Source organism: Apostichopus japonicus, chromosome 12, assembly GCF_037975245.1.
Source record: "Apostichopus japonicus isolate 1M-3 chromosome 12, ASM3797524v1, whole genome shotgun sequence".
NCBI classification, from domain to species: Eukaryota; Metazoa; Echinodermata; class Holothuroidea; order Aspidochirotida; family Stichopodidae; genus Apostichopus; species Apostichopus japonicus.
This window is the reverse complement of record NC_092572.1, coordinates 14409451-14426049: the sequence shown is the minus strand read 5'-3', so window position 1 is coordinate 14426049 and position 16599 is coordinate 14409451. Positions and strand designations below refer to the sequence as shown.

The following is a 16599-nucleotide window of genomic DNA, read 5'->3' as shown; positions in this document are numbered from 1 at the left end:
ACTCTTTAATGACTCAAAGAAAAAACAAAGGCCTATAAACTAAATAGATCAACCTTGAAGAAGTGATCTTTTAAATGCCTTTTACTGAAAATAAGGCATTCTGCAAATTTACAACAACTCCTTTTGTCATAAGAAATATAGAAATTTTCATAGTTTAAACGCATTGTTAACAAGAACATGACATCCGCTTAATATGATATACTTTGGAATGTGATTATTATATTTCCTTTTAGAAATGATAAATAGAAACAACTAAGACTACATCAAGTAATATTGCAATCATTATCTGAAACTTTTCATACCTGGATTTTTGTCAGTGGCTCTTTTACATGCTGTGCAAGACAAGAATATCAATCTTGTGATACAATTATCTGACATGATTGTTATCCTGAAGAAGCACTTTCACTTTTACTGTTAATGAACTCACGTTTCTATTGACAAACGCACCACAAGCTTCTTCCTTTATGTTCGTAGGCGCTTTTCCGTTTCAACAACCTCATCCCGAAGCACAACTGTCATTCCGAAAATGTTGGTATATTTAACATAATGATGATCTTTAAAAGGACACATATGGGTTAGTGGGCCTATCGCAATACTTTTTGTCATCAGCAATGAATTTTACATCTCGATACAAGAAAAAGTTATGGAGAGAATAGCTATTAAGGGTTGCTTTAACATATTTTATCGGAAAATAACGCAAATGTAAGCAGTTGCTACAAACATACATAATTGCCATACTTACCGTTAGTTCGCTTTGTAACTGCTGAATTTTTAAGTCTTTCTTCGCTAAAATATCTTTCTGTTTCTGAATTTGGAAAACAGTAACATATTTGTTCATATAATAAAATTTACTATAAAATTACACTAAAATTTAGAATAAAATTTACACTAACTATCTGAATGACCAAAATGGAATAGCCTGTGACAAATATGAAACAGTTATTAGCATTTTGTAGTTAATCAAATTTATATGCTTGAATGTGAGAAGTTTAGTCGACGCGGTTCTCTAAAACTTTAGCAATAGTGATATGGAAAAGTTGATATAATAATATATCATAAAAAATAAGCATTTGTGAATTGAATATACTTAAATGTTTAAAAAAAAGGGCAAATTTACGGTATTTTAATACATTATGTTATGGAACAAATTACCTTGTCTTAATGTTTAAGAATGTATCATACGAAGCCAACTGAAACTGTATTTTTTTATTATATTAACAGAAAAATGGATATACGATTACAAAATATGACTACTGGTCTAATGACTTCTAGTAAAATAGCTGCTTCTAAGGCAAATTCGAAGAATAAAAGTTTCATGGAAATGTTTTACATTTGCAGTATATTATGGCCACCACTGACCTGATTTTCCTCATTTGTCCTCGACAGATTTCCTGTAACGGTTCCTAAAGATGTCTTTCAATCAAAAAAAAAAAGCATGAATCAAAGTATTACATTTAAAATGAAGATCCGTTTTGAAATTATAATAAATTGTCTTATCAGCTGAAATCTCTTCGTAGTTTTCGGAAGTTTCCACGTCATTTAGACAGCTAAATATTTTAGTTCAAAGGTGATATGTACAGATAAAAGAATACAAAATCAAATGAGATCCAGATTTATCAAAAATAAATTACGTTGGTTATCACAAGAAGTATAGAATATCATATAAATGTAACACTGGACAATATACTTAGATATTGGTGGCATTAACATTATCTTTCCTCTTCAAATATGGATTATTGTTCTAAACCATACGTCTGACAGACTTTTTTAGTCATCCATCCTCCAAACACAGGTTCGTTTTCCTCAACATTTAAGATATTTGGGTTTATCTTCAGGTGAGCCCTTATTGGTAGGGCTGGCAGGTATCACTCCAGATAATTTCAAACTGCTAGCAATATATCGAACAAAACTCGTAGATGATAAATTTATTGTAGTCCAATGAAACATGCTGAAAAAGGACCTTAGTGACAAAAACGAAAACAAATACATACAAACTAAATACCTACAAACTAAATACCTACAAACTAAATATATGGACCTCAAAACAAGTGGTTTTTTAAACGCATCCGCTCCTTATGATATAAGTTGGAAAATAATTATTTATTTCCGGTTGGAAAATGATATAATAGAAACAACTAAGACTAAGTCAAGTAAACTTTAATCATTTCTTGAAACTTCTCATACCTGTTTTTCCGTCAGTTGCTCCTTTAAATGCTGTGCAAAACAAGAATATTCAAAAGAATATCAAACTTATAATACAATTATCAAGAATAAAGGACATCCTGTAACGCCAATGGCAGTGATTCTTCACTGTTTTCCCAACAAAAAATTCAAATGTAAGTAGTTGCTACAAACATACTTAATTGACATACTCACCTTAAGTTCACTTTTTAACTGCTGTATTTCTAATAATTTCTTCGTAAAATTATCTTTCTGTTCCTGAATTTGGAAGACAGCAGGATATTTGTTCATACAATACAAAATAAAAATATACACTAGCTACCTGATTAACCAAACATGGAGTTTACTATGACATATATGGAACGGGCAATATTGTTCTGCAGTGAACCTTATTATTAAATTCAAATAATTGAGTGTGAGATGTTTAGTCGACGAGGTTCTCAAAAAACACTACCAACAGTGAAATAAATTGCTTATATAATCATATTTAATGAATTATCAGCATTATTGGAGTAACTGTAATAATTTTAATATACTTAAATGTTTCGAAAAAGCAAATTCCTGGTATTTTGATGGAACAAATTGCCTTGTCTTAAGGTTTAAGAATGTATCATACGAAGCAAATTGGGACTGTAAAAACTTTATATTAACAAAAGAATGTAAAAATAATTTCTTTAAAATTGCGCAAGCTGAATAATTATAAATGTGACTACTGATCTATTGACTTCTAGTGAAAAACTGCTTCTCAGCTATGTGCAATAAAATTACAGTTTCATGGATATGTTTTACAATTGCAGAATATAATGGCTACCACTGACCTGATTTTCTTCATTTTTATTCGACAGATCTTTTTTAACGGTATCCAAAGATTTCTTCAAATAAAAAAAGGCATGATCCAAAATGTTAAATTTAATATGAAATTGCGTGTTGAAATTGTAATATATTGTCTTATCAACTGAAAATCTCTCCGGACTTTTCCGAATTTAAGCGTCAATTAAACAGCTAAATATTTAAGTGGTAAGAAGCAATATTTGTCTCTCTTGTTATGGCATTTTAGGAAAAGTTGATGTCAGGAACTTCTTTAAAAATTTCATGTGAAAGGAGGGTAACTCCGAGGGATTGGGTTTGCAAGACGATGCGTCGCAGCTTTGATGTAAAATTTAGCAAATGTACAATAAGAAAATAATCACATCTACAGCAGTAAAAGCCGAACTGTAATAAGATTTCTATAATAAACTTTGGTAGGATACATAAGGTCCTTCATTCTTTTATCCATCCATTCATTCATCCATCCATCCATCCATTAATCCATTACTCCATCAATCCATCAATCTATCATCCATCTATCCACCAATCCGTTCATTCATATATGCATACATAAATATCTATCCAGCCATCTACCCACAAATTATTTGATGCCAATCAACACAACGGGAGGATTTCAGTTCATCGAAAGAAAAAGAAAATGGTAGGTATGGCCTGTGTGACATTAATTTTATAATTTAACATATCTCTCGGTTGAGCACAAATGACTTCGTGCAACTTTGAAGTTACTACCAGTATCAGCGTCGCATACCTTTCAAGATACATTACAATAGTCGTTGAACCATATTCTCTCTTTTCTTGGAGGGGTGGGGGGATACAAACAGTTTGATACCGGCTACTTTTTTTTTTAGTTTGTAGTGTTAATCCTCTTTCACCTGGTTCAATAAATTGTAAATAATTTTGACGTAAATGCTTACCTCCAATTCTGCAATTTTATTTGTCAAATCTTGCTTTGATCTCTGTAGAAATGAAACAACATTACATAAAAAGCATAACGTTAGTAAAAACAAACCTTTGATAGGATAATGTAAATCGTAATATTAAATATGTCATCTGAGCCGAAAGAAACAAATTTATCCCATTCTTAGTGTAAGGAATCACCGTGAAAACTCTCGTATACATTCATAATACATAACAATAGTCACTAAACTATATTCAATTTCCAAAATGAAATAAAACTGTTAGCAAACTGCTTATCCACTAGAGAGCTCGTGTAGGAAAATGTGTATAAAGCCTTTGAAGAAAATCCTGCTAGGATCTTAACGTCAGGCCAACTTACTTTTACACATATACTTTTTTTTAACAGCTATTTGCTCAGTAGTGTGGAGTGCTAAATGTTTATTGAATGATTGCGCGGAAAACCTGGTCGCCAGTGTAATATAACGGCTGAGAGGTTGCCGATTATGTAACGATTCTCTCTGAAATAAATCATTTATGGGGTGTTGAATACATGTTGCAAAGTAACAGTAATTGTAAACTATGTTGATCATGTTGACATTCACTTGTGAATTAAAATACATAACCCCTTTTATATACTTCTTGTCATTTCTGCATATGTTACTTCACATTATGTTAGACAAAATAGAACGCTGACGCAAATAATAGATACCTCATTGTGGGATAATAGATATACATGAAGATAGTTTCTGTATGAGCTGAAGTATGCAATTCATTATATTAATAGATAACGAAATCATGTAAAAAGTGTGTACTTTTGAATCTAACTTGAGCTGTTATTCTACGATTACAATATCCAATCTGGTTTTGTCTCGCGAAGGGAGATACCAACGTTACATAAGATGGAAGTCTACCTTTTACGCACCGTTTAGTACTTATCAGGCCTTCGGCGTGAAGGACTTTCAAACTTAGAATAAAGACTTCATTAACGTAACTTGGTTATTGACACCAAACCTTACTTGCAATCCTAAATTCAGTCTCATAGAACACCCTTAGCGCAATGATTAAAGAAAAACATAGTGGATTTCTGAAATTTGTTGAGAGAATAATATACAGGATAGAGCACGAAAGCTAAATAACTCTCAACCCTTAAATTCAATTAAATCAAGACTTAACGGTGTAAGGGTTGAGCCCTTTCAAAAGAGAATAATTACAGCACATGATCTTGGTTTATAATATATGTTTGTATTTTGACGGATACTACTCATGCTCGTTACCAAACGGGCCGAGGAGTCCTAATTCTTGTTTAATGACTCTCTCAAAAGCAAGTACGGCAGAAGGAGGGGAAACTCAGTTTAAAAAAATCGCGACTAAGGTTTTGGATTCAATAATTTACATTAGGTGCTTAATATTGTAAACATTTGTCTTAACTCATGCTAATCATTTTCCTGATTGATACCGTTGTGTGAGAGAGTAAGCGCTAAAATGATCAGAATAGGAACTGTTTGAATACAAGTTCTCGCGTTGCACTTTCATCGTATCAAAAATATGTTCTTGAATCGAATAAGCGAGTACAAAATGGTATATCACTCTCAAAGTGTATGTATTTTTGGCAATTGCATACCAGCAGGGACACTTGTTCTGGACTGTTCCTGCAAAATAGAAATAAATTATATGAATTACAGGTGCTTTTTACCATTTGGTTCAGAAAATGATGATTGCAAGGGAGAGTAGGGTTAGTGGAAGGATAGTATTGGAAAAATGTATAGCACTATTGGAGAACCATAGAATATGCTTAGATGAATTTACTAGCTAAGCAGAGCATACACAGATTTTATAGTCGACAAAGAATATTGACATGCATTCTTTACAGATAGTAATATCCGTTGGTGAAAAGTAATCAAGGTAATGCTTACGGTAACCAATAGCGATCAAATCACTACTAATCTAAAACTGCTTTTGGTTTGAAACTGTAGCAATTAATTGTTTTCTTTTTATATGAATGTTGTGATTTTTGTCAAAGTTTTTGAGTACCATTACGTTAGTTGCAGTGATAATGGAGCAATCGAAAAGCAATAGTTTTATTAAAGAAGTATAACACTTGCTTACTGTGTTTCAACATCTTTCCCATTCCGTACCTTTGGCCAGACTAATAGAAAAATATAAATTGTATCGATTATTTGAAGAACATTAGAGAACGCTTGTTTAAACACACTCCTACCAATTAAGTTGATGTAGCTATCTTAATTTACATACAAAAATTATAGCCTCGAAAATTAAATAAAAATATCTGATGTTTCTGTAAGTTAAGCACATTAATGATGAGTACGATTTTACTATAAAACTTGCATGCTCTAGTGTTTGAAGTAATCATATATAAATAAAAAAGTATTCATTATTGCAAATGAACTAGGTACTTACCTGTGAAGAAGATTACAAAAAGAAACACAATTACAAATCCTACAATAAACAAAATGGCGGTCACAGTCCATCCTGGAGATATATCTGCAGTTGAAGCTGGGTATGTGAAGACAATGAAAGGAATATGACATTAGTATAGAATTGAAAGGAATTTGATCAACATTGAACTTATAAAGGCAATTTAAGAATACAATTGCAAATTCGGTTAAATGCTATAACGTGGAAAGTCTAGATAATATAATTTCAAATTGTTTGAGCTCCTTACCAGGGGTACGGAATTGGACATGAGCAAACATTCCATCGTCATTGCTCGTCTTGAAATCTACAGCTTGACATGTCAACGTAGAAGAAGCTTTGTAGACGTCTTTGATTGTACTAGAGATTTCTCTCGGTGTTTCCTTTGTCAAACTGTTTTCTTCGATGTTAACCTTTATCTCACGGGATCCATTAAACCATTTTAATTTCATCGATGGTGACGCATTGGTGGCTTTACATGTCAACGATGTTGGTTTTGTAGATTCAGTGCTTATCACACAACTGTTCTCCGGCTCGCAATATTCAATTGTAAGCTGAAAGTCTTGAAGAGCAGCTAAATATAAAATAATCATAACAGAAGGTTAGCATCTTTGAAGATTAAACTTGGTGTGGAAGTTCTTGCGTAAAATACACACCCAGCGTAATTCCACGTAGAATTAAATTTAGTGATATTCAACACTGGTACCAACAGTAACATTGTTTTACGTTTAATATTTGGCCTTTTTTAGGAAGATGCAACTTAACTTGTCAATTTTGTTAGCTAATAAAATGATGGGCTGATTGCTTAAAATGTTTTTAACAAACCACGGTAACTTTGTAAGGAGCTTGCAAATATGACACAAAATAAAATTTTTCTGTTGTAACATATTGGTACTATTTAAGCTTTGCTCACACTGTTGCTTACATTGTTTTAAGTGTTAAACTGTTCCATTCATATACTACATATATCTTTATAGCTTTTGTTAAACCGGCTTTGATCTAATAAAAACAATTTGCACATATTTAAACATATGTTAAACATGCTATGTTATCCCTTTTCGCTGCACGTTAAGAAAAACATTTTCATGTCATATTTGTCAAAACGTGGAACGTATTGCACGAGTCAATCTTTTTTTGCAGTTTAATTGGGAACAAACTTATTTTATTAAGTGATATTGTGATTCCGTTGTCCCGCTGACCACTATAAATGAAAAATGCAGTGAACTCACCTTGTACAAATACAAAAACTTCACCGTGACAACTGATCTCTTTCGAAGAAACTCTGCAAATATATTTTCCTTCATCGGTACGGCTTACTGTCTTAATGATAAGGGTTCCATTTTCTGTTACAGTGAAAGGTTCGTCAGGGTCGTTTGTAGGACGGCCGCTGATGAAAGAGGCAACTACAGTGCTATTTTCGAGAGATCCGCCTTTTAACCAGAAATATGCAACGTTGCTTTCCTTCAACATGCAAGATATTTCCGCAGATTCCCCTTCTTTCACCACTACTGAAGCCATTGAGAGGTCTGATTCATCCCATGAATGGGCAGGTACTGCGACTATAAACAAACGTAACACCAAATTGAATATATATATATACATGTCAATATTATATATACATGTCAAAAATGATTGTGGTACGTAGTTTTTTAACTGAATGTAGATCATACAGTCATTACCTCATACCGTGATATCATCAAGTAGTCATCGGTATATTATTATGGAATGATCGAATAAAACTCAAAATGTTTAAACCAAACAGTGATGGGTGAATATGACAAACGCAGAAAGGAGGGGATATTGGGGCAGCAATGGATTTATTTTCTGTAGCTGGCCAGACACGGAAGCCTAAGTGATAACACTTCCATAACGAAACACAAATACAAGATATACATAATGGATACTTATACATAAATTTACATATAATATATGTATATAGCTTAACTCATTTAACTTTAACTGATATTATCTCGTCGATCCAATAGGGAGGTTGGGAAATTGTAGGTTTTTGCCAGTTGGGTAATATACAGCTACGTCTGTTGCCATAGCAGCAATTGCCATGGTAATGATAAGTTTTCCCGAGTAGTTAGTTTCAAGGGGTCAGGAGAAGTATGATACATCAGTGTGAACGGAAGTCTATGACCTAGGGAGGAGTCAAAACGTGTCCGTGTATGAGTGGAGCGTGTTTGTCAGGTGCGTATGTGTGATTGTGGGGGCGTGTATGTGTGTCCAATTTTGTCTCAAAACATCCTCCTAAACGACTGGACCGAATTTCTTCAACCTTGGTGGGAAGGTACCCCAGGGTGAATCCAAATGTCTCGCAGTTTCCCGACCCATGAACAATGATCACATTTAGTTCAATCGTTTTTCCTTGGCTATAACTCTTAGAGGACACATGGATATGCTATCAAAATGTATGGTTGTCATGGAAACCGAGGTCAAAAGTCACGTGTTTAAAAATCAATGTATGTTTTAGCTCAATTTTGTTTGAGTCACAAACCATTATGTTTTTTTTTTCAAAATAAGGGAAAGGGACTAAAGGGAAAACCCATGTGTCACGTAGGCCTCGGAACCAAAGGTCAGAGATCAATGGTCAAATTGAGTACAATCGATATATATATATACATATATATATATATATATATATATATATATATATATATATATATATATATATATATTCCATCTGTTCCCTGCCTTTATGTATAATTACCTTTACGCGTCATTAGAAGGAGTGGTAATCTTTCAAGTGTTAAAGGTGGTGATAAAATGAGACAAAACCAAGGAAACTTTTGCACTAAATTTATCAGTTAAAAGTGTAATTCTGGATTCAAAACTCCCAGCCTAGGTTTTCTCAGTGTAGGCTTCACGGAATAATGTAATCATCTTAACTTCAAAAACAGTATTGCCAGATTGCATAGCTTATAACAAATTTGTTAATTTGAAATCAGTCTTCCTGGCGAGGAAATTTGCAAGTCATTGGATTGCCCTCTTGTTATTGAGTTATTCAATAAACTAAGTTTAAAACTCACCAGAAACACGCAAAAGAAGACCTACAAAGAATAATACAGAAGAAGAAGTGTCCATATTTTGCAATTTCGTTTGACGTTATGCTTATCAGGTCTCACTGTGAAGATAAAAACAAAACAAACTTTGAAAGAGGCAAAGTCACATCGATTATCTGACTACATGTCAAAATGTGTTTCTAAAATTTGCAACTGAAAGTAGTTATAGATACCATAGATACCATATCTTGCGCTTTAGATCGCAAAGATCAGTGCAGAAATGACTATTGCCTTCATTGTGCATGGTACGCCAAGGCTCCTTCACATAAAGTTAAACTATACTTAGAATTCACGTACTACATATTGACAACATCAAGTAAAACATTCACAAGAATCAACTATCCATTACTCTGCAAAACAAAACTTCTTTATTTGATAAATTTGGTTGGAACGGATATTTTGCTTAGAATTTGCTCGGTGGAAAAGAAAATAGTACTTTCATTGATATTGTTTTAATTTCAATTGATTTTCATGAAATAAATTGGCCGTAAGTCTTAATATTTTATAATGAATGTAACCAATCAACAAAAAAACCTGTGCACGAAAATCAAACTACACCACTACATATCCACTCTCAATCCCAGTACCCTTGCATACAGAATGTGACTGTGTGTTCATTGTCAAATAATTATCACGATTTCCCTATGAAAGATACTACAAATGATCTTAGCTAAACGGCCGCAAAGCTGCAGAAGGAATCTAACAACCAATATGTTGCTGTAAAGTGAACAACGACTCCAAAGCTATTGCTTTATGACGTGTACTAAAGTCTCTTGCTGAATAGACCAATATGCATATCCTTCTTAGTTTTTTCCCATTCATTCCCATACTGTTATAGTTAAAAAACTAAACGAGCGTAGGTTTCATAATATTGTAATCATTTTGAACTTTGTACTACAAATACTGACTTAAGTTGTGATAGCAAATTTGTATTTGTGCAGTTCGCCACTTACAGGGAGCCTACCGATTTGTGATTATGTTGTACTTTATGGTGTAATATAAATCGCCATATCAGTTCATCATCATGTAAATTTCTTTCTGTTTTGTCAAAACAGAAAGTAAATTGTTTAATGTGGGCTGTTGAACTTTTAAGACATCTTAATATATGTTTTACAGTACTGATCAACCAAGAGTAGTGATACTTTAACCTATATACAATCAAGTAGATTCGCTATAGAGTTAAGTGAGATAATGTAAGTTGCTTTATTTATAACAAACAAGAATACTGTTGAACATCGATGAGAATGTAATTTAATGTGGCAACGCTACATGAATACATCACAGATATCGTCAATTGATTCATTTAAGTAAAAATGACTTCAAATTTCGTTATGTAGTCAAATCATAGTTTCAATGAATTATAGATAGCTTTAATTGAATAACCATGCTTAATTCATAAAATTATCTCTTATAATGATCTATGTAACAGGAAAAACAGCAACTATTAATTTTAATTAAAAAATAGCTCCATCTCCAATTGAGGATACCGCTGGTCGTGGGTCTGTGGAATGTAATATAGTAAGAGGTTGGGTCGGATTTGGTACCGACCCCTTTGTTGATTTGGTGATGCAACATAAGCACGCCTCACATGCCACCCGATACACAAAGAGAACACAATAACTATTGAAAATCTAAAAAGTTTTGTACCAGAGTAAAAACTGGATCGTACTGTAAGCCTGTATATTGTGCTTCTAGGATAACAGTAAGAACTGAAAATATCCGTAATTCTATCAAATCCAGTTTGACGCATTTGTTGGAATTACACATATCCTCAGTTCTTACTGTAATCCTAATAACACATGCTACAGATTTATAATATTTATCAGCACGGCCCAGTTTTTACTATGGCACATGGCGAATTATATTTTGTTAGTCGTTTGTTGTGCTCTTTATCAAGGCGATTTGACAATATACTTTCCATCCGACTATTGTATGGGGTGGGGGATTATAGTTTAGTATATAACATCAAACCAGTTTAGAAAATCCCGTAATACAACATCTTCTGTAACTGTACAGGGCATGTCATCAATTTATACTTCATAAAATACCTTATTAAAACACGGTAATTGTTTTCGAAAAATAGAATTAGGCAAACTTAGGCACAATGTTTATTGTATAGCACTTTATCAAACTTGCTACTTAAATCATCATGCCGACACGGGGAGGTGCACCAAAAAATAGAATATAGGACCTTCAAATACATATTAAATGAATTGAATAAAGACTAAGTGCTTATCGAACAGAGGTATAAATATATATATATATATATATATATATATATATATATATATATATATATATATATATATATAGAGTAGGTTGGCGTCTATCTTGGCGCAGAGTGCTCTATGTCCATTGGACAGAGCGGAATATATGTCGGAGTTTCACGCTTTATTGCGATCTTCTTATTGTGAAACTCCGAGTTACAACTACTAGTGTTCCACTAGTCTCATCTAGTATCAACATATATATATATATATATATATATATATATATATATATATATATATATATATATATAAATGAAATCGTAATGAGTTGGAAAATCAAGAACAGTGAAGAAACTTTCAGCCTCCACCGGGATTCGAACCACGGGCCTTCCGCTCTGTACGCGGACACCCTAACCACTAGGCTATGGAAGCTGATTGTATGTCCAGAGGTTCGAAACCGGTAAGGAAGGTCGTAATTCCACTGTAGGCGTTTGTCACCTGTATCGAACAATACTAGTTCTGTTTTTGGTGACATATTTAGCCTTACTCTAAAGATCAAACATGATGCTAACCAACTCGAAATCATTTGTGATTCCTAAAGCCGGATCTCGAAAGAGATACTTTGAACAGACTTTATGTTAATGCAATGGAGGTAAACGACAAAGGCAAATGAATATATATATAAATGAAAATCGTAATGAGTTGGAAAATCAAGAACAGTGAAAAAACTTTCAGCCTCCACCGGTATATATATATATATATATATATATATATATATATATATATATATATATATACATACATATATATATATATATATATATATATATATATATATATATATATATATTTATATATCTATATCTTTATATATTTATAAATATTTAGATTTTTTTCTCGAGGTCACTGAGTAAGAACAGTCCAATATATATATATATATATATATATATATATATATATATATATACATATATATATATATATGTATATATATATATATATATATATATATATATATATATATATATATATATATATATATATATTTAGCTTTTTTTCTCGAGGTCACTGAGTAAGAACAGTCCAATGAGCTCACAGATCGCGGCGCCATCTAATGAACCCATGGGTACGTCAAATTGCCCTGGGTGCCCTTCTTGGCCAAGGTTTTGCCAGGAAGAAATCTTTTTGAGTTCGTGATGGCGTTGATCTCTTTGTCCGGATGAGTGTGATCTATTTGACCCATGTTACACACTTGGTGAGAAATTCCTCAATTAAAGAACATAATGGCATTTATAAATTACTGAACTGTAAAATATTTTGCTACCAAAAACGTACTTATCAAATGGTATGATTGGCATAATTTTGGTTGAAGATGCCTTTGCCCAATTTGTAAACTATATAGACTTTTTATTCTAGTTGGAATCTGTTTATAGTAGTATTTGGTTTTCGACACCGATAATTGTTAGGTTTCCTGAGTGAAAGCTTGAAAACAACTGAGAAAACCCAGTGTGTATCGAAGTGTTTCGTGGTAGTCCTAAAACAATTAGTAGGTCGATTTTTGGCATTGTACCTTCGAATTGTACTGCCAAGCACGTTTCAAGTCATTATATTGGTCATTTTAAAAATAGTTTTTCTTGTCAGAGGTCTATTTGAGGTGACTAATATGATCTAAAATGATAGGATCTAAGATGTAATACACGTTACTCATTAGTGGTATTGCGGTGCGAACACGGAGCACACGTGTATCTATGTACCACCAGAATAGAAGTGGATGCCAGGAAAATGATTCAACTCTCTTAAAGGAGATGTTTAAAAGACCTTAACATTTTTTAAATCTAAAACAAAATTCTCTTTTTCATTTACTAAATGGGGGAAAAATATATTATTGGGGTGCCACTTATCAATTAAAATAACGCTTCTATATGCGCTCATCTCGTTAAGATTCTTGCTTGCCTTCTATTGATCATTGTTCTCCATATAAACTCTGTAAATACAAAAGCCTACTGTAATTAATCTTTAACTCTTTTTATCATTTTTTACCAAGCATATCATACTAGTTCTAGACATTGCTGATTATTCTTGTACTTTGACCAAGTGTTATGTACTTTGTGTTAATGACAGACTGCTCTGGAGCAAGTACTATTGGAGCGAATTCTAATCACTGTTAAATGTACTGCTGTAGTTTATGTACACAAATCATCCACAGCAAATGTGAAACCTTTCGAAATCCCCACCCCTCACACAACCTCCCGTTTTCGTCTCTCCATTAAAAGACACGAGTCACTGATGTAGCAAAGGCTTTTTCTTTTAGTTATGTAAATTCTTGATATAAAAATTGGGTCGGCTATGACCCAGCGTTCAGATAACAAACCATTGCCGACTTGTACCTATAACAACCGATGCATGCTATCGTACAAGTTATAGATGAAAAGGGGTAAGGCTAATCACCGTTTTAACATGATCATATACTGCAGTTATCCATCAAAGTAATAAGTAGCACAATTACTAAGTACGAATAGTACAATCAAGAAAGTTCGAAACAAGAATAAAAAGAACGTCACAATTAATTAGACAATAGTTTTATTTGTAATCCACAGCAAGTTGCGTGTTTTCATGCGTTTCCTTCTTATGAATTGTGTGGCCTGTTAGGAATCTTCGATGAAGGAATGGAATTGTGTGGGGATTTGATATAACTTGATGAAGCTCATAGTGCCCGTATCATCAACTAACCAGTTCGAATGTGTAAAATATACTTTACTTAGAACCAACTGGGTACTGACGTTCTTTTACTAAAACATTTACACTGTCACTAGTTATACTTGTATCATATGAACATCACGTTCACATTACCAATATTAAAATAAGACTCATAATTTTGATTTGAAACAAATCGATATGTTGTTATTCCAGGATGGACATTAGACCATTCATCCATTCGTTCATTCGTCATCCCACTCTTCTTGTCTTCCATTCATCCAGTATGCATCCATACATTTACCATTCTGTCCGTTAATACACACAGCCATTTATGTTTTAGTTCAATTGTTTTACGGTCCTTTAAAATACATAGAGAAAGCATGACCGCAAACTTATTACACATTTACGTTAAAGAAGGTAAGCTAAAATCCTTTGAAACACAAAAGAAACAAAATGATCGAAAGATACTCCACAACAATCGTTACATACATCCCTCATAAACAAAAGCGTAACGGCTGTAACTAAGATAACTATGTAATGATTCTTTAGACCTTTCCTGATTGTGGGAAAGAAGGCATGGCTTTGAAATGGAAGAATCAAAATAAAATATATGTTTTCCATCTCAGTTGTGAATTAATTACTACAGAAATATAATTAAATTTAGCAAATAATTTGAAAATTTGAAATATATACAGGGATTCCTTACAATATTATTCCGTTAATTGCTTGAAGCATATTATATCGTATGACGTGCGTGGCTTAAAAAAAAAGTTGTTACAAAACTAAAAGAAGTGAGGATATGATTCTACCTTGTTTCACAAAAATCAATAATATCAATGATTATAATTATAAAAAAATAAAACATTAGTAATAATAATAATAATAATATTAACATTTATTTTAATTAAAGTATTAATTGATAATATCTTTACCTTTTAAAGACCAAGTTCTAGTACATTAAGACAGAATTTCGTTTTACCCGACAAAGAGGTATGTTGTAGGCAGTTGCACAATCATATTCAGATATCGCTAAAATGAAACTACCAACCGAGCGTCAACTGGACTTCGAACTATTGAATAGTAAAACGAAACTAAGCATATACTGGCATATGTCTGTATTTACATAAAGATGGTATGTTTATCATATTATGTATCTTGAACGGTATTCAAGATATGGTGCAGTGCCCCGTTAGTTCACTGTAATAACAAATAGTAAAATTAGTTGCTACAGCTGTTGATTAGCAGAGCTCTTACCCTTTTATTGGTATTAAACATGACTATTAACAAGCTATTCAACATAACGTTTGGTACATGCTCACTTCACATAACCAGCCCAGCCTGTACATGAGTTACTCATTGCATGTTTACAATTAGCAAGTTTCCACGAACCATACTGTTTCAAATTTCCATCCGCTTGAGGTCTTCCAGCTTTGAGAACTCAAGCATCAAGCTCCCATAATCATCGCCAGTGACCTTTCAACTTCCAATCGTTCCTTCTAACTGGGATTCAGTCCTTCAAAATAAATTTACTATGACTTGTACTTAAAGCAGCATGTTGCGTCCTTTCTATGGTTTTCTCAACCTCACTGATTCCACGATGACATAACGGCATACATAACTAACTTATCTATTCAAATCTTACTTCAAATGGTGGCATAAAAGTCGAAAAATTTACAACTTTCAACTTTGTTTTTCTCATAGATATTTTCCGTTGGGATTCAAATAAACGTCGCCCATAATATGAGTATTTAAAAGCTACGAAGGTCATTGGCCAATACGTAATACAACACTATGCTTGATTTGTGTAGATTGTCTATGGCAGTTGTACCAGGGAGCTGTTAGAGTCCAGCTCGCTGGTTGTACCAAGTTACCAACTCGACGTCTTGAATCTATGTTAAGCAACGGCTTTTAACTAAACCTGCATCTCTGATTGGTAGAATTCAAACTAGGGGGTTGGGGGAACTGTATGCGATTTACATTAAATTTGTAATTTGTCGGAGGACCTTTTTTTGATTATCTGCAAATGTCCTTAATTACTCGCAAATTAACGCTACTGGCAGGGGAAAAAAACTTGGCTAATATCTTAGTTTGCTGTGCTGTGATTGATATATGTGAAAATCTCGATGGACTTGTCACGAAAGTGAAAAACGGCGACAAAACGCAAAATGCTGCTTTAAATCAAGTAAGAGTATACATGCGGTCTGATGTGGATTTGGCGAGATTTAATATAATCATTTGAAGGGATCATAAATTATCAAATCGTCCATATATCTAATCAAAGTGATATA

General features: G+C 33.0%; 1 protein-coding gene across 11 annotated transcripts in view; it reads right to left on the bottom strand.

Moving 5' to 3' along the window:
• Positions 1–16599, bottom strand: part of LOC139977411 (uncharacterized) — a 31225-nt gene extending 14626 nt beyond the window's left edge. For 5 of the 11 annotated variants that reach the window (XM_071986719.1, XM_071986713.1, XM_071986717.1 and 2 more), the window contains exons 1-14: positions 15244–16597; positions 9372–9466; positions 7569–7898; positions 6590–6913; positions 6325–6420; positions 6013–6052; positions 5528–5555; positions 3924–3965; positions 3000–3053; positions 2377–2439; positions 2185–2214; positions 1360–1413; positions 743–805; positions 303–332 (exon numbers count right to left, since the gene is read on the bottom strand). In XM_071986719.1, the coding sequence (XP_071842820.1) occupies positions 303–332; positions 743–805; positions 1360–1413; positions 2185–2214; positions 2377–2439; positions 3000–3053; positions 3924–3965; positions 5528–5555; positions 6013–6052; positions 6325–6420; positions 6590–6913; positions 7569–7898; positions 9372–9426 (1209 nt within the window). In that variant the 5' untranslated portion in view covers positions 9427–9466; positions 15244–16597. Of the gene's footprint in view, positions 1–302; positions 333–742; positions 806–1359; positions 1414–2184; positions 2215–2376; positions 2440–2999; positions 3054–3923; positions 3966–5527; positions 5556–6012; positions 6053–6324; positions 6421–6589; positions 6914–7568; positions 7899–9371; positions 9467–15243 lie in introns of all 11 variants that reach the window. The other 6 variants (XM_071986711.1, XM_071986716.1, XM_071986714.1 and 3 more) reach the window with 3 other exon arrangements.